This window comes from Pristiophorus japonicus, chromosome 12 (assembly GCF_044704955.1).
Source record: "Pristiophorus japonicus isolate sPriJap1 chromosome 12, sPriJap1.hap1, whole genome shotgun sequence".
In the NCBI taxonomy this organism is placed as follows: Eukaryota; Metazoa; Chordata; class Chondrichthyes; family Pristiophoridae; genus Pristiophorus; species Pristiophorus japonicus.
In genome coordinates, this window is record NC_091988.1 from 164,020,390 (window position 1) to 164,044,052 (window position 23,663).

At 46.6% G+C, this 23,663-nt stretch overlaps 1 protein-coding gene across 1 annotated transcript in view; it reads left to right on the top strand.

Moving 5' to 3' along the window:
- Nucleotides 1-2,433: 2,433 nt before the first annotated feature.
- Nucleotides 2,434-23,663, top strand: part of ada (adenosine deaminase) — a 92,232-nt gene continuing 71,002 nt past the window's right edge. Inside the window, exon 1 of the mRNA XM_070895037.1 lies at nucleotides 2,434-2,586. Coding sequence (XP_070751138.1) covers nucleotides 2,524-2,586 — 63 coding nt within the window. The 5' untranslated portion in view covers nucleotides 2,434-2,523. The remainder of the gene's footprint in view (nucleotides 2,587-23,663) is intronic.

Consider the following 23,663-nt stretch of genomic DNA (forward strand, 5'->3'; position numbering starts at 1 on the left):
CCATCCCGTAATCTTGTTTGGACCGTGCCCACACTCCATCAATCTGCAGACACACGGGGCCATACCCTTTTAATGTATCCCAATCCCTGGTCAGGAGTTGTACGCTCCACACCTTCGCATGGTTGTCCAATTGGACAGACTTAAATTGTGCAGGAATTAGAATCCCTGCCACTTCCAATAATATTACTTCGCTAAGGTGTGCCTTTGTGGCAGATCCCCCCAACCCCTGCGATTAAAACTGTCCATTTGGTTGTGGTTAGGGGAATATCTGTCATTGAGACAGATGCGCCTGTATCCACCAACATGTCACCTCCTAACAATGCTGTTATGTGGATTCGAGGGTTGCCTTCGCTCTGAGCAGGGGCCGCTGACATTCAGTCCCTTGACAGGTCCTTGAGGGCCTGGAGGAGCTCATCCTAAAATTCCTTCTACCCCAGGAGCAAATATTCTCTTCAAATTAAGAAAATCTCCAATATTCAAAAGGTATCACCCACTGAATTAAAACAGAGTTCACAGCCGCCTGTGAAAGAGTTAACTTCCTTTGTTTCGAAAGCTGACAAACACAGCCACCATCAATCAACGTCAAGTTTAATTACACAGCTTGCAGCCTTTTCAGTTTAACCTCTCTGCTTTCACACTTAAAGAAAAACATAATCTTCCCTTTTCTCCTTTTCATTCACAATACACGCAAGTCACTAAAACAAGGGCTTTCTCCTCTTTGTTTCTTTTCCGACTCTCACCACTTCCTTTGTGCCGCGGGTGGGTCATCAGGTTTCCAATTTTGCAATTTTTTTTTATCTGCTAGGTACCGTGTCAAAGACACCTCTGGTCCCAATTCGAGTTTCTCACTTCCAATGGCTATATGTTGTTAGCGGGACAACCCTTACTTACTCCTCGCGAGTGAGACTAATACTTTCAACCCTCGTGGCTGTCAGTGCTACGTCCCTTAATTACTCGCCCCGAGTGAGACCGATACTTGCAACATATACCAATTATCAATTTTAAAAACTGTTGTACTATAATTATACTGGCTTTTTTGGCTCTCTTAGTTTTCTCTTTTTTCCACCAAGCCTTTTGCTTGGCTGGTTCTTGTGACGGGTCCCACGCATCTTTTAACATTTTGTCGATTAACCCCTTCTGGTCATCTATGTAGAACTTAGTAAGAGAGTTCTCCAACCCCCAATCTAATCTTTTGCCCGATGTCATTATATGGTCTGCCGATCTACATCACCTATCCGATGACTTCACGTCTCTCCAATCGGTAGTTTAATCCAACCTCTATGTTAAATCTTAGCCTTATTTCACCGGTATACTTTCTATGCAACACAGTTCTTATCAATGACTTTAAACTAAATCAATTACTTTAAACTATCTTATCATACTCACACGCCAACAAAAGTTTGTTCTTTAGCAGACTTTTACAGTTCGGAATACCCGGTTGACAGCCAGTCGTGTCACAGAAATCATCTAATTTTGGAATGGTACTTTAAACTTACTCACTCCGAGATGTTTCTGTCAACGGTCATCTGTCCATCTCCCGGCGTATCCCATCCTCGTCGCCAAATTGATGTGGAACCAAAATAAGGCTCAACATACACAAGTCTGATAAAGAATCAAATATAATGTTTATTTACGAATACCTATAGCTTGGCCAAGGGAGCACGGCAGTTTGGGTCGAGTTCCCACAACCCGTGAGTGCCGTCTCGCTTTTGGCTGCCAGCCTTACAGTTTTTAAAGCTGACAACAGCAATCCGTTATGCGTCATCAATTCCAAGATCTGACCCCACTCTCCGTGACATTTAGAACACACATCTTGACTTAACCACACACATCTATTCTTAATGTCAGCATCCTGTTGTTCTCTGTCTAAGTCTACTAAGATTGCTACCGTATCCTCTTGTTGCCTGGTTTTACCCAGACTGCACCTACATTACTGGCTTGTCCATTTTTCTAAACAATTTTCCCAGGCTGCAACACAATATCACTAAAGTGGGCCATTAAGAGTTCCCCTTCGATGATGATGCTTGCTGGCAACATATGTGAACCCATGGATATCTGGTATCGGTCTCTAGCCCTGAATGTAGCCTGGAGTTACTCAAGGTAGCTCAGCCTGAGCTGCTTAACACTGACACAGGCAGGTTCATTCTTTGGTGATGTAACAGTGGCAGCCAGGGATACGTTTCATGCAAATCCTTTAATGCCAATAGTGAGCTAGCTTTGCATTTATTTTCCGATTGTGTCTGTTGGGAGCCGCTGATAGAACTTGTGGACAACTGTCGAGATTTGTTAATGAATCAAGGAGCACTAGTGCCGTATTGGGCGGTTTGCGCGGAAAGCAGCGAACGATTAGAATTGGAACAACAGATTCTCGTGTTGGGTTGGTGGGCGGGACCAAGGCGGGACTAAAGTCTATAAAATGGACATAAGTGGAATGCGGTTGAGCTGCTGGTTGCCCAACAGGAAAGTAGAGGAAAAAACAGCTCGGCTTTGCGTCTCCGAAGCTATCAAACTCACTGGGGGAAAATGAATAGTTTCAACATGGCTCACAACTCGACCAACAGGATCCAGACATTCAACAAAGCCAGGGTAAGAAACGCGAGCAGGCTTTGTCTCGTTAAGCATTACCGGCTTTACTAATGTCACTGTAATCCTGTTTTATCGCTAAACACTTTACCGCAACATAAGGTAAAATAATGGACACTGAGCCAAAGAAGGGCGTTTTCGATTGAAATGAATACTTGGTTTGGTTGCCGATCTACAGGTTTGCTAAATTCAAAACCGAAAATGTTTCGCTTAGTCAGAGTCTGCTTCAGATTAGTTCACTCCTCACTTTTTAGTGCAGCCCTTCATTTTGGGCAAACAGCTGGACCGATTGGTTGGCGCTGTAACCCGACTGGAGATTAATATCCAAAATAGCAACAATTAATGTTATTATTTTAGGATTATAGTCCTCGTCCAATATTTAGTGCATGTATGACATTTTAAAAGAAGACGATGAACTCTGTACATGTAACTCCAAACTGGAATAGAAAGTAACGTGAAATTGTGTCAATGATTTTAGGAACCTTTAGCAATGGGTACAATACATCCTAGGGCAGATTCGATTTCTGTTAGTTGCTGAATCATTATCATGAGGAAAAGAGGGTTGAAGGATAGAGTAATGATGCATTTACATTGCAAATGCTGGTCTTGAGTTGGAATCTAGTAACTGCATGTTCAATTCTGGAATACTGTGCACAGTTTTGGTCTCCTTATACTTTCCTTGGAGGCAGTGCAACAAAGGTTCACTAGATTGATTTCTGGGATGGGATGGGGGGGTGGGGGTTAGTCCTATGATAGATTGTGTAGAATGCACCATTCTATACTCTCTGGAGTTTAGAAGAATGAGAGATGATCTCACTGAAGCATACAAGATTGACAGGGTAGATGCTGGGAGTTTGTTTCCCCTGGCTGGAGTGTCTAGAACTAGGGTGCACAGTCTCAGGATAAGGGGTAGGTTTTTTAAGGCTGAGGTGAAGAGGAATTTCTTCACGCAGGGTTGTGAATTGTTGGAATTCTCTGCCCCAGAGGGTTGTGGATGATGAGTCTTTAAGTGTATTCAAGACTGAGACAGCTAGATTTTTGGGCTCTACGGAAATCCATGAATATGGAGATTGGGTGGGAAAGTGGAGTTGAGGTCGATGATCAACCATGATCTTATTGAATGGTGGAGCAGGCTTGAAGGGCTGTATGGCCTCCTGCTCCTTATGTTCTTAAATGTAAATGACTTTTTAATGGGGATTAATTGATTCTAGGTACATTCAAAAAGTTAATCTCCAAACAAGTGTGAGACTACTTTCTCTGGGGGTGGGATCTTGAATGCTTCTCTGGAGGTGGGCTTGACCGTGGAATTGCATTGCAACCAGCATTGCAAAATCACAGAATTCTTTTGTGTATTTTGGTTAACTCAGGCATATCTTGTCCCATGCATTTATCTTAGTACAGTTTTAAACTTGATTTTAGAATGATCTATTGGAGGTGAAATGCATTTAATCCGGCATTAAATTGGAATTTGCGTGCAGCAATTGCTTTTAGCGCCCAAACAAGTGGGCCAGAGGCAGGAGTGATTTTAATGCTGGAGCCTCATGTCAAAGGCTGCAGACAAGTCGAGAAGGATCAGGAGGGATAGTTTGCCTTTGTCACAGTCACAAAGGATGTCATTTGTGACTGACGAGAGCTGTTTTCTGTATTGTGGCAGACGCGGAAACCGGATTGGAGGGATTCAAACATGGAGTTGCAGGAAAGATGGGCACGGATTTGGGAGGCGATATTGTGTTCAAGGACTTTGGAGAGGAAAGGGAGATTGGAGATGGGGTGGTAGTTTGCAAGAAAGGAGCGGTTGAGGGTTTTTTTTGAGGAGGGGAATTGATGGCAGATTTGAGAGAGAGGAAACGGTAGCTGAGGAGAGAGAACCATTATCCATGTCTGCTAACATGGGAGCCAGAAAATGAAGTTGTGTGGTCAGCAGTTTGTTGGGAATGGGGTCAGGGGAGCAGGAAGTAGGCCTCGTGGACAGGAGGAGGTCATGAGGGAAGATCAGAGAGAAACTAGAAAAATGTGAGGCAATGGCAGAGGGAATTCTTGGAGGATGTTTGGCCCGATGGGCTAGGGGAAGGAAGGGAAAAATCATAGGCGACCAAATGGATGGTCTCAATCTTGGCGACAAAGAAGTCCGTGAGCTCCTCACACTTATTGTTGGAGGTGAGGGTGGGGAGAGGGGTTTAAAAAGATGGTTAGCAGTAGAGAATAGAAACCACGGATTATGATTATTCCAGAATCATTCTGGAATGAAGTGAGCAATTTTGGCAGAGGAGAGCAGAACCCAATAATGCTTTATGTGGTCCAGCAGTGAGTCACAAGGTCATCTGGCAGTGAGTTGCTAAACCAGTTGTCTGTCATATCCATTCAAGTCTGCATCCCTTGGAGTTAAGGGAGTGAAAATCGGGGCTGCAACAGGGGCAATGGCCAGAGTGAGAGAGAGTAATTGTTTTAACAGGGTCTAGGCCATTAAAGATGGTGGTGAGAGTGTGATTGAGCAGATCGGTAGCTGCAGAATTGTCATGGTGAATGGAGGGCCAAAGGCTGGACAGTTGGGAGCAAAATGCAGTGGGAAGAGAGTCAGGAGAAATCTTTCCAGGGGCAGACACAGAAGGAGGTAGGGTTTGAGGGAAGGGAGATGTGGATGGTGGGCGATAGGAGGAAAATAACGATCAGAGTTGATCAGATAAGACTCCAAACTCTAGTATCTGTTGCTCTCAGCATGCTGAGTCCTGCACCAGCTGCAGTTCCAGTGCTCACAAGCTTTCCCTCCCCCACTTCCCTTCACACTCCTGACCTAATGAAATCTCTTCCATAGTGAAGTCCATGCTAAATTGGAGACCTGTGTAAACAAGATGCTGTTGAATACAAGGATCAAAAGAAATATTTCTGTATTACTGGTTGGAACTAGTGTGCATTGTAAAGTCCTGACCCTGCAGTACAGACTTGCACGAGGCACATGCTGAAGTCAAGGTCACTCTGAACCTGCACCTTTATTTCACAGCTCTCGAGTGCCACACTTACCTGAGAGCTGCCTTTATATACCTGTGTGGAACAGGTATGCAGTGTCTCCTGCAAGTGCACCCCTGGTGGTAAAGTATGCTTGTGGTTACAGGTCATATCTAGTTACAGTCATGTATAGCATGGTAAGATACAGTTATATACAGTAGTGTGAGATACATGACATCACCCTCCCCCAAGGTCTTACTGTCTTTTTAGATTCAGTCTCTCAGGTGGTCTACGCTCTCGCGTGGACCGTCTTAGTTGTGGTTCAGTTGTTTGCCTTGGTGCCTGTTTTTCTTTCAGTGTGATTGCTGGTATCTCGTCTGGGCTGTCTGTTGAGACTGCCCTTTCCTCAGGTTGTTCCCTCTGTCTGTCCACCAGGTGTGTTGTGAGTTCCACATTGTAGTCTGCCTCTGGTTCTGCAGTGTTGTTGGTGAATCTACTTTTTACTTGGTCTACATGCCTCCGGCAGGTTTGGCCATTGTCCATTTGTACAACCAATAGCCTGTTTCCTTCCTTGCCTGTTACTGTCTCTGCAAGCCATTTGGGATCCCTGCCATAGTTTAGCACAAACACTTTGTCCCCTATCTCATTCCACCTCCCCCTCGAATTTCGGTCATGGTACTCCGTTAGCTTCCGGCACTTTGCCTCAACAATTTCATGCATGTCTGGGAGGATTAACGAGAGCTTAGTCTTTAAGGTCCGTTTCATCAATAGTTGCGCGGGGGGAAGCCCAGTCAACGAATGCGGACGAGATCTGTATGCCAGCAGCAGTCGCGACAGGCGGCTCTGCAGCGTGGGACCTTGGATTTTTAGCATTCCTTGTTTAACGATTTGCACTGCTCGCTCTGCCTGGCCATTGGAGGCCGGCTTGAACGGTGCCGTCTTAACGTCATTTATGCCATGGTCAACTATAAAATCTTGAAATTCTGTGCTGGTGAAGCACGGACCATTATCACTGACCAATATGTCAGGAATTCCGTGCGTTGTAAACATGGTTCTAAGGCTCTCCACAATGGTGGAGGTGGTGCTCGAGTTTAAAATGGTGCACTCGATCCACTTTGAAAATGCGTCGACGACTACGAGGAACATTTTGCCCATGAGTGGGCCCGCATAGTCGACATACACCCGCGACCACAGTTTGGTGGGCGAGGGGCTTAGGGGGCCTCCCTGGGGGCATTACTGAGTTGGGCACAAATGGTGCGCTGCTGGACGCAGAGCTTCAAGTCCGGGTCAATGCCAGGCCACCAGATGTGGGATCTGGCTATGGCCTTCATAAGGACGATCTCCGGGTGCTCGCGGTGGAGCTCCCGGACAAACGCCTCTCTGCCTCGCAAGGGCATAACTACTCGGCTGCCCCACATCAGGCATTCTGCCTGTGGTGATAGTTCATGCATGTGCCTATGGAAAGGTTTGATCTCCTCGGGGCAGGCAACGTGAGCCTCTGTCCAGTCACCAGTTAAAACACATCTTTTGACTAAGGATAACGTGGGGTCGCTGGTCGTCCAGGCTCTGATTTGGCCTGCCGTCATGGGCGAACCTGTGGATTCAAAGGCATTGTTTGCCATGACCATCTCACAGTCCTGTTCGTCGGACCCTTCTGTGGTCGCCACGGTAGCCTGCTAAGCGCGTCGGCACAGTTGTCTGTGCCTTATTGTGTAGTCGGAAGACGCCAGCATGAGTGCCCACTGCTGAATGCGTGCCGAGGCGTTGGCGTTTATTGCCTTGCTCTCGGATAGCAGGGACGTGAGGGGTTTGTGGTCGGTCTCTAACGCGAACTTGGCCCCGAAAAGGTATTGGTGCATCTTTTTGACACCGTACATGCACGCGAGCGCCTCCTTCTCAACCATACTGTACCTGCGCTCCGCCCGCAAAAGTGACCTGGAGGCATAAGCAATGGGTTGCAATTTACCCGCATCATTGACATGCTGTAAAACGCAACCGACACCGTACGCTGACGCATCACATGTAAGAACTAACTTTTTACCTGGGTCAAAAAAGGCTAAAACACTGTTGGAACATAAAAGGTTGCGTGCCTTATTGAAGGCGCGTTCTTGGGCATCCCCCCAAAACCAATCTCACCCCTTTCTGAGAGAGCCTCTCCACGTGCTACTCAGCATGCTCAAATTCTGCTTAAAGTTCCCAAAGTAATTGAGTAGCCTGAGAAAGGCGCGCAGTTCCGAGACATTACGGGGCCTGGGTGCCAGACGAATTGCTTCTGTTTTGGATTCTGTTGGGCGGATTCCATCAGCGGCAATCCTTCTGCCCAAAAATTCAACCTCGGGCACAAGAAACAGACACTTGGATTTCTTAACTCTTAGGCCTACCTGATCCAATCGACTTAGTACTTCCTCCAAATTGTGGTGATGGGAGTTGGTGTCCCTGCCCGTGATGAGTATGTCATCTTGAAACACAACCGTCCCCGGGATGGACTTGAGCAGACTCTCCATGTTGCGCTGGAATATAGCAGCTATCGACCTGATGCTGAATGGGCATCGATTGTACATAAAAAGTCCTCGATGTGTGTTGATGGTGGTGAGTAGCTTGGACTCTTCGTTCAGTTCTTGCGTCATATACGCAGATGTGAGATCTAGTTTCGAGAAAAGTTTTCCTCCAGTCAATGTGGCAAATAGGTCCTCCGCTCTGGGCAGCAGGTATTGATCCTGTAGGGAGAGTCTGTTTATGGTAGACTTGTAATCCCCACAGATTCGCACGGATCCATCAGGCTTCATGACTGGGACGATGGGACTTGCCCGGGTGAGATAATGCCTTCCCACAGAAGTCGATCCAGTTTGTGTTTAATCTTTTCCCTCATCACATAAGGCACAGCTCTAGCCTTGTGATAGACTGGTCTGGCATCCTGTGTGATGTAGATTTTAACTTTAGCCCCTTTGAAGGTGCCTACACCTGGCTGAAGGAGATGTTCAAAACGACTTAGAACTGTTGAGCAGGAGATCCGTTCCTCTGACAACATGGTGTGAACATCATCCCATTTCCAATTTAGTTTTGCCAGCCAGCTTCTCCCCAATAGTGCTGGGAGATCTCCGGGGACAATCCACAGGGGAAGTCGGTTCACCGTCCCTTTGTGTGTGACTGAGAGCATGGCGCTGCCAAGGACTGGGATGATTTCTTCAGTATTGGTCCTTAGTTTGGTGTCGATCCTTGAGAGTTTTGGTCTGTTGCTTTTGTGCAGCCACAGCTGTTCAAATTGTTGGACGCTCACCAGCTCCCGTGTCCAGTTCCATGTTGACGGGTATCCCATTGAGTAGGACTCTCATCATTATTGGAGGCATCTTGTTGTAAGAACAGTGGACATTGATTGTGTTGACCCGCTGTACCTCGGTGTCCCGGGCACTGTCCCCACCATCTTCTGGTCCGCTTTCTGACCCTTCCGATTCAAATACCAGCCGAGCTGCTGTTTTTCTGCACATGCGAGCCAGATGCCCTGTATAGTTGCAGTTTCTGCAAACAGCATGCTGAAATCGACACCCCCTTGTTGAGTACCTTCCCCCACATCTTCAGCACAGACCGCTTCCATTGTTTCCAAAGGATGAGCTGTGTCTGGCTGATCTCTCTTGAGCTTCTCTTAGTCTGTAGTTGATTGCTTGCATTGTGGGTTGATGAGGTGTGAACGGCCGTTCATGTGGCCCTTGATGGCTTCTGGCGCCACTGCCTGCTGTTGAAGGCCTGCTCTCCTGCCTTTGTGTGTGGGGGTAGAGGCTTGTTTCACGCTGTGAACCCCTTGTTCCGATGTTTCGTTAGTTGTCGTACCCGCAGTATAGATCAACCTCGTTTCTTCTTCTGCCAAGAATGTCTGTGCGACCAGTGCTGCTGCCTCTAGGGTCAAGTTCTTGGTCTCTAAGGTTTTGGAATATGCCTGTGTGGCCAATTCCTTCAATAAAAAAGTCTCAGTACTTCTCTCCTTAGTTCATCGGAGAACTCTCATAAACTAGCCAGCCTCCGAAGTTCCGCCACTGTAAAGTCCTGACCCTGCAGTACAGACTTACATGAGGTACATGCTGAAGTCAAGGTCACTCTGGACCTGCACCTTTATTTCACAGCTCTCGAGTGCCACACTTGCCTGAGACCTGCCTTTATATACCTGTGTGGAACAGGTATGCAGTGTCTCCTGCAAGTGCACCCCTGGTGATAAAGTATGCTTGTGGTTACAGGTCATATCTAGTTACAGTCATGTATAGCATGGTAAGATAGAGTTATATACAGTAGTGTGAGATACATGACATGTATAGAAAGCTAACTTTAATTATTAGCCAGTTCACTGATCCACATAATTGCAAGAAAATAGGAACAATTAACTCATTTGCTGTCAAAAATATCTTCCTCGCTGTGGCTATTTCTCTGCTAAGCTGGGTGACTCTTATCTCTCTACCGAGTTGTGTGACTCGTTCTACTGGTTTTTCTGCTTTGCTGGCAGAGTGAATATTGGCACTAGTTTTTTTTTTTTGAGTGCCCTTCTGTGCCTGTGCGCCCTGGACTCCGCAGACTCCTCGAACCCGATACTGGAAATCATGCATGTATCGTGAGTTGTGGTGCTGTGCAATGTGTGTCTAGCTGTGGATTATCTTCAGCACTTTTGCTGAGAATATCGCTGTGATTATCTACACAAACATTTTCGTGCCCTTCTAAGGGGGAGGGGAACTGGGGGATGGGGGTGGAAGGATGGAGAATGTGGGATAGTGGGAAGAAAGGGAACTCAGAAGATTGATCACGTCTTCCAATCCCACCTACTTTACACTTCATACACAATAAACCTGTTCACAATCTGTGACCCACACACAATGTGCATCTAGTGTGTGTGTACTCTATGGTCACCTTCAACTTTGCGGCAACTTCGCGTCATGTTCCTGCACTGAAAGTGACTCTCATTTGGCAATAACCTCCATCCTTCAATTCTCTTCTCTCCCCTTCAAATAGCTTCTGAACTTCTCTTGCCTGCAACTCCTGTCTCTGAACTTGGACAACAATTCGTTGATACTCCAAACTCATTCAATCCTACTGATGTCAACTTTTGGCCTCCAACTTTAACTCTGGATTCCTTACTATTACCAACCTATTCCCTGTTACTACCAGGAAATATGCATTCCTATAATTGCTACATAACCAGGCAGTTGGAGCAGCGCGAGTCCGGGGTTGGTGAGGCCTATAAAAGGCCCAGCGGGAGAGTGAGGCGACGGCAGTTGGAGCAGCGCGAGTCCGGGGTTGGAGGCCTATAAAAGGCCCAGCGGGAGAGTGAGGCGGCGGCAGTTGGAGCAGCGCGAGCCCGGGGTTGGAGGCCTATAAAAGGCCCAGCGGGAGAGTGAGGCGGCGGCAGTTGGAGCAGCGCGAGTCCGGGGTTGGAGGCCTATAAAAGGCCCAGCGGGAGAGTGAGGCGGCGGCAGTTGGAGCAGCGCGAGTCCGGGGTTGGAGGCCTATAAAAGGCCCAGCGGGAGAGTGAGGCGGCGGCAGTTGGAGCAGCGCGAGCCCGGGGTTGGTGAGGCCTATAAAAGGCCCAGCGGGAGAGTGAGGCGGCGACAGTTGGAGCAGCGCGAGTCCGGGGTCGGAGAAGCGGAGCTTGTGCAGCTACAGGGAGAAGGCAAAAAAGAAGTAGAAAGAAACAAAGGGGTAAGTGATTGGCTGGTGATTGGTGAGTAGTTTTTCTTTCTTCTCTTTAACAGTGAGTAAACTTTAACATTGTTGCCTATCTAAAGGTTAAGTCATGGCAGAAGAGCTCGGTCGCGTGTTATGCTCCTCCTGTACCATGTGGGAATTCAGGGATGACTCCAGTGTCCCTGACGACTACGTGTGCGGGAAGTGTATCCGCCTCCAGCTCCTGACGGTCCGCGTTGCGGAGTTGGAGCTGAGGGTGGATTCACTCTGGAGCATCCACGATGCTGAGAATGACGTGAGTAGCACGTGTAGCGAGTTGGTCATACCACAGGAGAAGGGTCCACAGCCAGATAGGGAATGGAAGACCAGCAGGAAGAGCAGTGCAAAGAAGGTAGTGCAAGGGTCCCCTGTGCTCATCCCCCTGCAAAACAGATACACTGCTTTGAGTACTGTTAAGGGAGATGACTCATCAGGGGAGGGCAGCAGCAGCCAAGTTCATGGCACCGTGGCTGGCTCTGTTGCACAGGAGGGCAGGAAAAAGAGTGGGAGAGCGATAGTGATAGGGGATTCAATTGTTAGGGGAATAGATGGGCGTTTTTGCGGCCGCAACCGAGATTCCAGGATAGTATGTTGCCTCCCTGGTGCAAAGGTTAAGGATCTCTCGGAGCGGGTGCAGGACATTCTAAAAAGGGAGGGAGAACAGCCAGTTGTAGTGGTGCACATTGGTACCAACGACATAGGTTTTTAAAAAAAAGGGATGAGGTCCTACGAAACGAATTTAAGGAGCTAGGAGCTAAATTTAAAAAGTAGGCCCTCAAAAGTAGTAATCTCGGGATTGCTACCAGTACCCCGTGCTAGACAGAGTAGGAATCGCAGGATAGCACATGGCTTGAATACATGGCTTGAGCAGTGGTGCAGCAGGGAGGGTTTCAAATTCCTGGGGCATTGGAACCAGTTCTGGGGGAGGTGGAACCAGTACAAACTGGATGGTCTGCACCTGGGCAGGACCAGAACCAATGTCCTAGGGGAATGTGTGCTAGTGCTGTTGGGGAGGAGTTAAACTAATATGGCAGGGGAATGGGAACCAATGGAGGGAGATAGAGGGAAACAAAAAGGAGACCGAAGCAAAAAACAGAAAGGAGATGAGAAAAAGTGGAGTGCAGAGAAATGCAAGACAAAGAACAAAAAGGGCCACTGCACAGCAAAATTCTAAAAGGACAAAGGGTGTTAAAAAAACAAGCCTGAAGGCTTTCTGTCTTAATGCAAGGAGTATCTGTAATAAGGTGGATGAATTAACTGTGCAAATAGATGTTAACAAATATGATGTGATTGGGATTACGGAGACGTGGCTCCAGGATGATCAGGGCTGGGAACTCAACATCCAGGGGTATTCAACATTCAGGAAGGATAGAATAAAAGGAAAAGGCGGTGGGGTAGCATTGCTGGTTAAAGAGGAGATTAATACAATAGTTAGGAATGACATTAGCTTGAATGATGTGGAATCTATATGGGTGGAGCTGCAGAACACCAAAGGGCAAAAGACATTAGTGGGAGTTGTGTACAGACCTCCAAACTGTAGTAGTGATGTTGGGGAGGATATCAAACAAGAAATTATGGGTGCATGCAATAAGGGTGCAGTTATAATGGGTGACTTTAATATGCACATAGATTGAGCTAACCAAACTGGAAGCAATACGGTGGAGGAGGATTTCCTGGAGTGCATAAGGGATGATTTTCTAGACCAATATGTCGAGGAACCAACTAGGGGAGAGGCCATCTTAGACTGAATGTTGTGTAATGAGAGAGGAATAATTAGCAATCTCGTTGTGCGAGGCCCCTTGGGGAAGAGTGACCATAATATGGTGGAATTCTGTATTAGGATGAAGAATGAAACAGTTAATTCAGAGACCATGGTCCAGAACTTAAAGAAGGGTAACTTTGAAGGTATGAGGTGTGAATTGGCTAGGATTGATTGGCGAATGATACTTGAGGGGTTGACTGTGGATGGGCAATGGCAGACATTTAGAGACCGCATGGATGAACTACAACAATTATACATTCCTGTCTGGCATAAAAATTAAAAAGCGAAGGTGGGTCAACCGTGGCTATCAAGGGAAATCAGGGATAGTATTAAAGCCAAGGAAGTGGCATACAAATTGGCCAGAAATAGCAGCGAACCCGGAGACTGGGAGAAATTTAGAACTCAGCAGAGGAGGACAAAGGGTTTGATTAAGGCAGGAAAAATGGAGTACGAGAAGAAGCTTGCAGGGAACATTAAGACAGATTGCAAAAGTTTATATAGATATGTAAAGAGAAAAAGGTTAGTAAAGACAAAAGTAGGTCTCCTGCAGTCAGAATCAGGGGAAGTCATAACGGGGAACAAAGAAATGGCGGACCAATTGAACAAGTACTTTGGTTCGGTATTCACTAAGGAGGACACTAACAACATTCCGGATATAAGAAGAGTCAGAGGGTCTAGTAAGGAGGAGGAACTGAGGGAAATCCTCATTAGTCGGGAAATTGATGGGATTGAAGGCCGATAAATCCCCAGGGCCTGATGGACTGCATCCCAGAGTACTTGAGGAGGTGGCCTTGGAAATAGCGGATGCATTGACAGTCATTTTCCAACTTTCAATTGACTCTGGATCAGTTCCTATCGAGTGGAGGGTAGCCAATGTAACCCCACTTTTTAAAAAAGGAGGGAGAGAGAAAACGGAATTATAGACCGGTCAGCCTGACATCGGTAGTGGGTAAGATGATGGAATCAATTATTAAGGATGTCATAGCAGCGCATTTGGAAAGAGGTGACATGATAGGTCCAAGTCAGCATGGATTTGTGAAAGGGAAATCATGCTTGACAAATCTTCTGGAATTTTTTGAGGATGTTTCCAGTAGAGTGGACAAGGGAGAATCAGTTGATGTGGTATATTTGGACTTTCAGAAGGCTTTCGACAAGGTTCCACACGAGGTTAATGTGCAAAGTTAAAGCACATGGGATTGGGGGTAGTGTGCTGACATGGATTGAGAACTGGTTGTCAGACAGGAAGCAAAGAGTAGGAGTAAATGGGTACTTTTCAGAATGGCAGGCAGTGAGTAGTGGGGTACCGCAAGGTTCTGTGCTGGGGCCCCAGCTGTTTACACTGTATATTAATGATTTAGACGAGGGGATTAAATGTAGTATCTCCAAATTTGCGGATGACACTAAGTTGGGTGGCAGTGTGAGCTGTGAGGAGGATGCTATGAGGCTGCAGAGCCACTTGGATAGGTTAGGTGAGTGGGCAAATGCATGGCAGATATGGATAAATGTGACGTGGTCCACTTTGGTGGTAAAAACAGAGACACAGACTATTATCTGAATGGTGACAGATTAGGAAAAGGGGAGGTGCAACGAGACCTGGGTGTCATGGTACATCAGTCATTGAAGGTTGGCATGCAGGTACAGCAGGCGGTTAAGAAAGCAAATGGCATGTTGGCCTTCATAGCGAGGGAATTTGAGTACAAGGGCAGGGAGGTGTTGCTGCAGTTGTACAGGGCCTTGGTGAGGCCACACCTGGAGTATTGTGTACAGCATTGGTCTCCTAACCTGAGGAAGGACATTCTTGTTATTGAGTGAGTGCAGCGAAGGTTCACCAGACTGATTCCTGGGATGGCGGGACTGACCTATCAAGAAAGACTAAATCAAGTGGGCTTGTATTCACTGGAGTTCAGAAGAATAAGAGGGGACCTTATAGAAACGTTTAAAATTCTGATGGGTTTAGACAGGTTAGATGCAGGAAGAATGTTCACAATGTTGGGGAAGTCCAGAACCAGGGGTCACAGTCTAAGGATAAAGGGTAAGCCATTTAGGACCGAGATGAGGAGAAACTTCTTCACCCAGAGAGTGGTGAGCCTGTGGAATTCTCTACCACAGAAAGTTGTTGAGGCCAATTCACTAAATATATTCAAAAAGGAGTTAGATGAAGTCCTTACTACTAGGGGGATCAAGGGGTATGGCATGAAAGCAGGAATGTGGTACTGAAGTTGCATGTTCAGCCATGAACTCATTAAATGGCGGTGCAAGCTAGAAGGGCCGAATGGCCTACTCCTGCACCTATTTTCTATGTTTCTATGTAACTTGAGTTTTTTTCCATGTCCATTTGTGTGTGCATTTTGGCTGCCGCTTTGGATGCAAGCCATTCACTTCTACTTCCACTTTCTCTCGCTTTTTCTCCTCTCTATCACTCGCCGACCAGTCTCTCCTGTCGTCATGCCGCCTTACATAAGAACATAAGAATTAGGAACAGGAGTAGGCCATCTAGCCCCTCGAGCCTGCTCCGCCATTCAAAAAGATCATGGCTGATCTGGCCGTGGACTCAGCTCCACTTACCCGCCTGCTCCCCATAACCCTTAATTCCCTTATTGGCTAAAAATCTATCTGTAATTTGAATACATTCAAAGAACTAGCCTCAACTGCTTCCTTGGGCAGAGAATTCCACAGATTCACAACCCTCTCGGAGAAGAAATTCCTTCTCAACTCGGCTTCTTAAATTGGCTCCCCTGTATTTTGAGGCTATGTACCCTAGTTCTAGTCTCCCTGACCAGTGGAAACAACCTCTCTGCCTCTATCTTCTCGATCCCTTTCATTATTTTAAATGTTCTATAAGATCACCCCTCATCCTTCTGAACTCCAACGAGTAAAGACCCCGTCTGTTCAATCTATCATTATAAGGTAACCCCCTCATCTCCGGAATCAGCCTAGTGAATCGTCTCTGTACCCCCTCCAAGGCTAGTATATCCTTTCTTAAGTAAGGTGACCAAAACTACACGCAGTACTCCAGGTGCGGCCTCACCAATACCCTAACCAGTTGCAGCAGGACCTCCCTGCTTTTGTATTCCATCCCTCTCGCAATGAAGGCCAACATTCCATTCGCCTTCCTGATTACCTGCTGCACCTGTAAACTAACTTTTTGGGATTCATGTACAAGGACCTCCAGGTCCCTCTGCACCGCAGCATGTTGTAATTTCTCCCCATTCAAATAATATTCCCTTTTACTGTTTTTTTTTTCCAAGGTGGATGACCTCACATTTTCCGACATTGTATTCCATCTGCCAAACCTTAGCCCATTCGCTTAACCTATCTAAATCTCTTTGCAGCCTCTCTGTCATCTACACAACCCGCTTTCCCACTAATCTTTGTGCCTTGCATCTCCTCTTTCGGATACTCTGCCCTCCCAATCCCTACCCCAACCCTTCATTACTCTTTTGACTTTCCTACACTCCTGCCCCTGTCCCAAGCTCTACTCCCTCTTGGATAGGCCAACAGCTTCCCTCTGTGCTTCTCTTGGCATCCTCTGAGGATCCCACCGTGGCACTCATTGCTGTCATTTCATGAGTAGCAACCTCAATTGTCCCATTCTACTCTCTCTCAGACCTTGCAACCAAGCTTGCCCACGGGGGGATAACCTTGCCAATCTCCTTCCCGTCCAACTCATCCCTATGAATACTGGCGGTGGATCAGCCTTCACCGACCCTCACCGCATCTCTCTCTCCAGAATGTCTGTTCTCTTGAGAACAAGGCACTTGCCATCCAGCTTATGATGATTGCATTGGCATCATGGCCCTGATGGAAACTTTGCTGAGGGGTGATGACGCCTTACCTTTAAACGAAGCCTCCCCTCCTTCCATCACTTGCCCCGCCTAGACCCCCGTGGTGGCGGTATGGCTTTCATCACCAATCATACCTGGGTCTGTCCCGCTACTGCTCCAGCACTACTTCTCCTTTGAACATCTCACTTTATTCCACCCCTCTCGCCTCATTTAAAATTTGTATTCTCTATGGCCCACCCAAGTACCATAGAAATTCAGATATCCTCACTGCTTTCCTCCCTCATCCTCTGCACTGAGCAGCTTCTCGTCCTTGGTGATTTCAACCTCCTCTCAATTCATCGTGCTCTCTCGCCTCTGAGTTCACTACTTTCCTATCCTCCCTTAATCTCTCCCTCCATGTGAGCACTCCAATCCATATTCATGGCTATCCCCTTGACTTTGCCATCTCTCATGGCCTCGCTATTCCTATCCTGTCAATTGCAGATAAGACCATCTCCGACCATTTCCTTGTCTCGCTTTCCACCCACATCCCCCTTCCCACCACCCCCGCAGCCCCCCCCCCCCATCACCCAACCCTACTTCCTTCTGTGTCCACCACTGGAAAAAACTGTCTCCCGACTCTCTCAACTGCACTTATCAACTCCAAACTGTCCAGCCTTTGACCCTCTATTCACCACAACATTTCTGCAGCCACCGATCTGCTCAACCACAAACTCACCACCACCTTTGATGTCCTAGTCCCTATTAAAACCATTACTCTCTCTTGCCCTGGCTGTTCCTCTGGGTATGGCCCTAATCTTTGCTCCCTCAAGTCCAAGGGATGCAGACATGAATGGATGCAGCAGACAACTGGTTTAGCCATTCACCGCCTGGATCTGGCTGGGCCACACAGCATTATTGGGTCCTAATCTTGGCTACCAAAACTGCTCATTCTTCCAGGATCATTCTGGAATGCAAAGATAACCCCGGCTACTATTCTCTACTGCTACCCCACTCCCCTGTCTCCACTACACTTGTCTCCAACAAGCAGCGCGAGGAGCTCATGGACTTCTTTGTCTCAAAGATTGAGACCATCTGATCAGCTGCCTCTGCCAGTTCCCTTCCTTCCCCTAGCACACCGGGCCAAACTTCCACTTTGGTTCCCCTCTGCCCTAGCCCTGAACTCACATCTCTCTCCAGTTTCTCTCTGATCTCCACTCTTGACCTCTTCACTCTCATCTTGTTCATGAGACCCACTTCCTGCTCCCTTGACCCTATTCCCACTAAACTGCTGACCATCCAATTTCCTTTTTTGGCTCCCATGTTAGCTGACATTGTTAACAGTTCTCTCTCCTCAGGTACTGCCCCCCTCTCCTTCAAATCTGCTATCATTACCCCTCTCAAAAAAACAACCATTGATCCCCACCTTGCTTGCAAGCTACCACCCCATCTCCAACCTCCCTTTCCTCAAGTTTTGTTGCCTCCCAAATCTGTGCCCATCTTTCCAGGAACTCCATGTTTGAATCCTTTCAATCTGGTTTCAGCCTCTGCCACAGTACCGAAATGGCACTCATCAAAGTTACAAATGACATTCTTTGTGACTGTGACAAAGGTAAACTATTGTAATGGCAAGAGTCTGGTTACTGTAAACTCACACTCGGGTGCAACCTGATCCATTTTTATTCCAGCCCAAGAGTGCCAGAGTGACAAAGACACCCAGCTTATATACAGGTGACCAAGCACACATGCCACATGCGTACAGCCTGATGACCTCCGACCACGGCGCCCTCTGATGTTTGGTGACCCCTAAGCATTAATACATAACAATATATCCCTTTTAAAATCTTAACAGTCTTTTTACAAATTAAGACTGTTTGGAGCTTTCCTCTCATGAGTTGATTGTCTCAGTTCAACTTTGGCTGTGGGCGAGAGTTCTGAGTCCGTTAAGACTGAGGACTGAGTAGCCGATCTGATGGGAGTGGTCATGACCACATCAGAGACTGAAGGTTCAGAGTCAGTAATGTTAGCAGAGTCCTCTGATGAATGAACAATGGTTGGTTGGTCACTGACTGCATCTTCCTCACTCGGTTCCAGTTCATCCGTATGCCGCAGTTTAACCTGGTCAAGGTGTTTCCTACATGTTTACCCATACTTGAACACGACAATAAACACTCTGTTACCCTCTTTGGCTGTAACAGTGCCGGCAATCCACTTTGGACCTTGACCATAGTTCAGTACATAAACTGGATTGTTGACCAAGATGTCACGTGACACGGCAACACAATTATGGCACCATTGCTGACTCATGTCTGTTTTCAACACAATCATTCAAATCACGAACAAGAGAAAGCCTGGTCTTGAGATTTCTCCTTCAGTAGTTCAGCAGGAGGAACCCCAGTAAGTGTATAAGATGTTGACCTGTAACTGAGCAATATACATGACAACCATCTCTGCAGTGAGCCCTGAGTTACACGTTTCATACTTTGCTTGATCGTTTGAACAGCACGCTCTGCTTGACCATTCGAAGCAGGCTTGAATGGAGCTGATCTCACATGACTGATGCCATTGAGTTTCATGAACTCCTAGAACTCAAGACTTGTGAAGCAAGATCCGCTGTCGCTCACAACAAAGTCAGGCAAACCATGAGTAGCAAACATGATAAGAAGGCTCTCAATGGTAGCTGTAAACGTGCTGGCTGACATAATAGCACACTCTATCAACTTAGAATATGCATCTACTATGATAAAAAAACATCTTTCCTAGGAACGGGCCCGCAAAATCAATGTGGATCCTCGACCATGGTTTGGATGGCCACGATCAAAGACTCAGCAGAGATTCTGCTGGTACCTTACTTAGCTGAATGCAAGTATTGCACTGTTGCACGCATGACTCCAGATCAGAGTCAATTCCAGGCCACCATACATGAGACCTAGCAATGGACTTCATCATGACAATCCCAGGATGAGTGCTATGAAGTTCACGTACAAATTTTTCTCTCTTTCTTTCTTTAGGCATGATTACACGATTATCCCTCGGTAAATAGTCTGACTGAATGGACAGCTCATCCTTGCGATGGTTGTAAGGTTTGGTGGTCTCGCGCATCTCCATGGGTATGGCAGACCCAATCACCACTGAGTACTCACTGTTTCGCAACTGATAAAATAGGATCATGGCTGGACAAGATCCTAACTTGTTGAGCAGTGATGGGTTCCTTCACTCTCTCAAAAGCATCCATTACTAACTGTAGATCTGCAGGTTGAGGCGTCTCCATCTCAGTTGTGGGTAAGGGCAGATGACTCAGTGCATCGGCACAATTCTCAGTACCAGGTCGATGATGGATGATGTAATTATAGGTAGACAATGTCAGCATTCGCCTTTGAATGTGGGATGATGCATTGGTATTAGAAACATAGAAACATAGAAAATAGGTGCAGGAGTAGGCCATTCGGCCCTTCTAGCCTGCACCGCCATTCAATGAGTTCATGGATGAACATGCAACCTCAGTACCCCCTTCCTGCTTTCTCGCCATACCCCTTGATCCCCCTAGTAGTAAGGACCTCATCTAACTCCCTTTTGAATATATTTAGTGAATTGGCCTCAACTACTTTCTGTGGTATAGAATTCCACAGGTTCACCACTCTGGGTGAAGAAGTTTCTCCTCATCTCGGTCCTAAATGGCTTATCCCTTATCCTTAGACTGTGACCCCTGGTTCTGGACTTCCCCAACATTGGGAACATTCTTCCTGCATCCAACCTGTCTAAACCTGTCAGAATTTTTAAACGTTTCTATGAAGTCCCCTCTCATTCTTCTGAACTCCAGTGAATACAAGCCCAGTTGATCCAGTCTTTCTTGATAGGTCAGTCCCAACATCCCAGGAATCAGTCTGGTGAACCTTCGCTGCACTCTCTCAATAGCAAGAAAGTCCTTCCACAAGTTAGGAGACCAAAACTGTACACAATATTCAAGGTGTGGCCTCACCAAGGCCCTGTACAACTGTAGCAACACCTCCCTGCCCCTGTACTCAAATTCCCTCGCTATGAAGGCCAATATGCCATTTGCTTTCTTAACCGCCTGCTGTACCTGCATGCCAACCTTCAATGACAGATGTAGCATGACATCCAGGTCTCGTTGCACCTCTCCTTTTCTTAATCTGTCACCATTCAGATAATAGTCTGTGTCTCTGTTTTTACCTGACATTTATCCACATTTTCCTTCATCTGCCATGCATTTGCCCACTCACCTAATCTATCCAAGTCACTCTGCAGCCTCAGCATCCTCCTCGCAGCTCACACTGCCACCCAACTTAGTGTCATCCGCAAATTTGGAGATACTACATTTAATCCCCTCGTCTAAATCATTAATGTACAGTGTAAACAGCTGAGGCCCCAGCACAGAACCTTGAGGTGCCCCACAGTCACTGCCTGCCATTCTGAAAAGTACCCATTTACTCCTACTCTTTGCTTCCTGTCTGACAACCAGTTCTCAATCCATGTCAGCACACTACCCCCAATCCTATGTGCTTTAACTTTGCACATTAATCTCTTGTGTGGGACCTTGTCGAAAGCCTTCTGAAAGTCCAAATATACCACATCAACTGGTTCTCCCTTGTCCACTCTACTGGAAACATCCTCAAAAAATTCCAGAAGATTTGTCAAGCATGATTTCCCTTTCACAAATCCATGCTCACTTGGACCTATCATGTCATCATTTTCCAAATGCGCTGCTATGACATCCTTAATAATTGATTTCATCATTTTACCCACTACTGAGGTCAGGCTGACCGGTCTATAGTTCCCTGTTTTCTCTCTCCCTCCTTTTTTAAAAAGTGGGGTTACATTGGCTACCCTCCACTCGATAGGAACTGATCCAGAGTCAATGGAATGTTGGAAAAAGACTGTCAATGCATCCGCTATTTCCAAGGCCACCTCCTTAAGTACTCTGGGATGCAGTCCATCAGGCCCTGGGGATTTATCGGCCTTCAATCCCATCAATTTCCCCAACACAATTTCCTGACTAATAAGGATTTCCCTCAGTTCCTCCTCCTTACTAGACCCTCTGACCCCTTTTATATCCGGAAGGTTGTTTGTGTCATCCTTGGTGAATACCGAACCAAAGTACTTGTTCAATTGGTCTGCCATTTCTTTGTTCCCAGTTATGACTTCCCCTGATTCTGACTGCAGGGGACCTATGTTTGTCTTTACTAACCTTTTTCTCTTTAAATATCTATAGAAACTTTTGCAATCCGTCTTAATGTTCCCTGCAAGCTTCTTCTCGTACTCCATTTTCCCTGCCCTAATCAAACCCTTTGTCCTCCTCTGCTGAGTTCTAAATTCCTCCCAGTCCCCAGGTTCGCTGCTATTTCTGGCCAATTTGTATGCCACTTCCTTGGCTTTAATACTATCCCTGATTTCCCTTGATAGCCACGGTTGAGCCAGGAATGTACGGCAGACAGGAATGTACAATTGTTGTAGTTCATCCATGCGGTCTCTAAATGTCTGCCATTGCCCTTCCACAGTCAACCCCTTCAGTATCATTTGCCAATCTATCCTAGCCAATTCATGCCTCATACCTTCAAAGTTACCCTTCTTTATGTTCTGGACCATGGTCTCTGAATTAACTGTTTCATTCTCCATCCTAATGCAGAATTCCACCATATTATGGTCACTCTTCCCCAAGGGGCCTCGCACAATGAGATTGCTAATTAATCATCTCATTACACAACACCCAGTCTAAGATGGCCTCCCCCCTAGTTGGTTCCTCGACATATTGGTCTAGAAAACCATCCCTTATGCACTCCAGGAAATCCTCCTCTACCATATTGCTTCCAGTTTGGCTAGCCCAATCTATGCGCATATTAAAGTCTCCCATTATAACTGCTGCACCTTTATTGCATGCACCCCTAATTTCCTGTTTGATGCCCTCCCCAACATCACTACTACGGTTTGGAGGTCTGTACACATTCCCACTAATGTTTTTTGCCCTTTGGTGTTCTGCAGCACTACCCATATAGATTCCACATCATCCAAGCTAATGTCCTTCCTAACTATTGCATTAATCTCCTCTTTAACCAGCAATGCTACCCCACCACCTTTTCCTTTTATTCTATCCCTCCTGAATATTGAATACCCCTGGATGTTGAGTTCCCAGCCCTGATCATCCTGGAGCCACGTCTCGGTAATCCCAATCACATCATATTAGTTAACATCTATTTGCACAATTAATTCATCCACCTTATTACAGATACTCCTTGCATTAAGACACAAAGCCTTCAGGCTTGTTTTTTTAAACACCCTTCGTCCTTTTAGAATTTTGCTGTACAGTGGCCCTTTTTGTTCTTTGCCTTGGGTTTCTCTGCCCTCCACTTTTACTCATCTCCTTTCTGTCTTTTGCTTTTGTCTCCTTTTTGTTTCCCTCTGTCTCCCTGCATTGGTTCCCATCTCCCTGCCATATTAGTTTAACTCCTCCCCAACAGCACTTGCTAACACTCCCCCCTTGGACATTGGTTCCGGTCCTGTCCAGGTGCTGACCGTCCGGTTTGTACTGGTCCCACCTCCCCCAGAACCGGTTCCAATGCCCCAGGAATTTGAATCCCTCCCTGCTGCACCACTGCTCAAGCCACGTATTCATCTGCGCTGTCCTGCGATTCCTACTCTGACTAGCACGTGGCACTGGTAGCAATCCTGAGATTACTACTTTTGAGGTCCTACTTTTTAATTTAGTTCCTAGCTCCTTAAATTCGTTTTGTAGGACCTCATCCCTTTGTTAATACCTTTGTTTTCCGCAAACAACGAAATGAGTGGCTTGTGATCCGTTTCTAGTTCAAAACGAAGACCAAACAGGTACTGGTGCATTTTTTTTTAAACTCCATTCTTCTATCTCTACCATACTGTAAGCTCTTTCTACTTTAGAC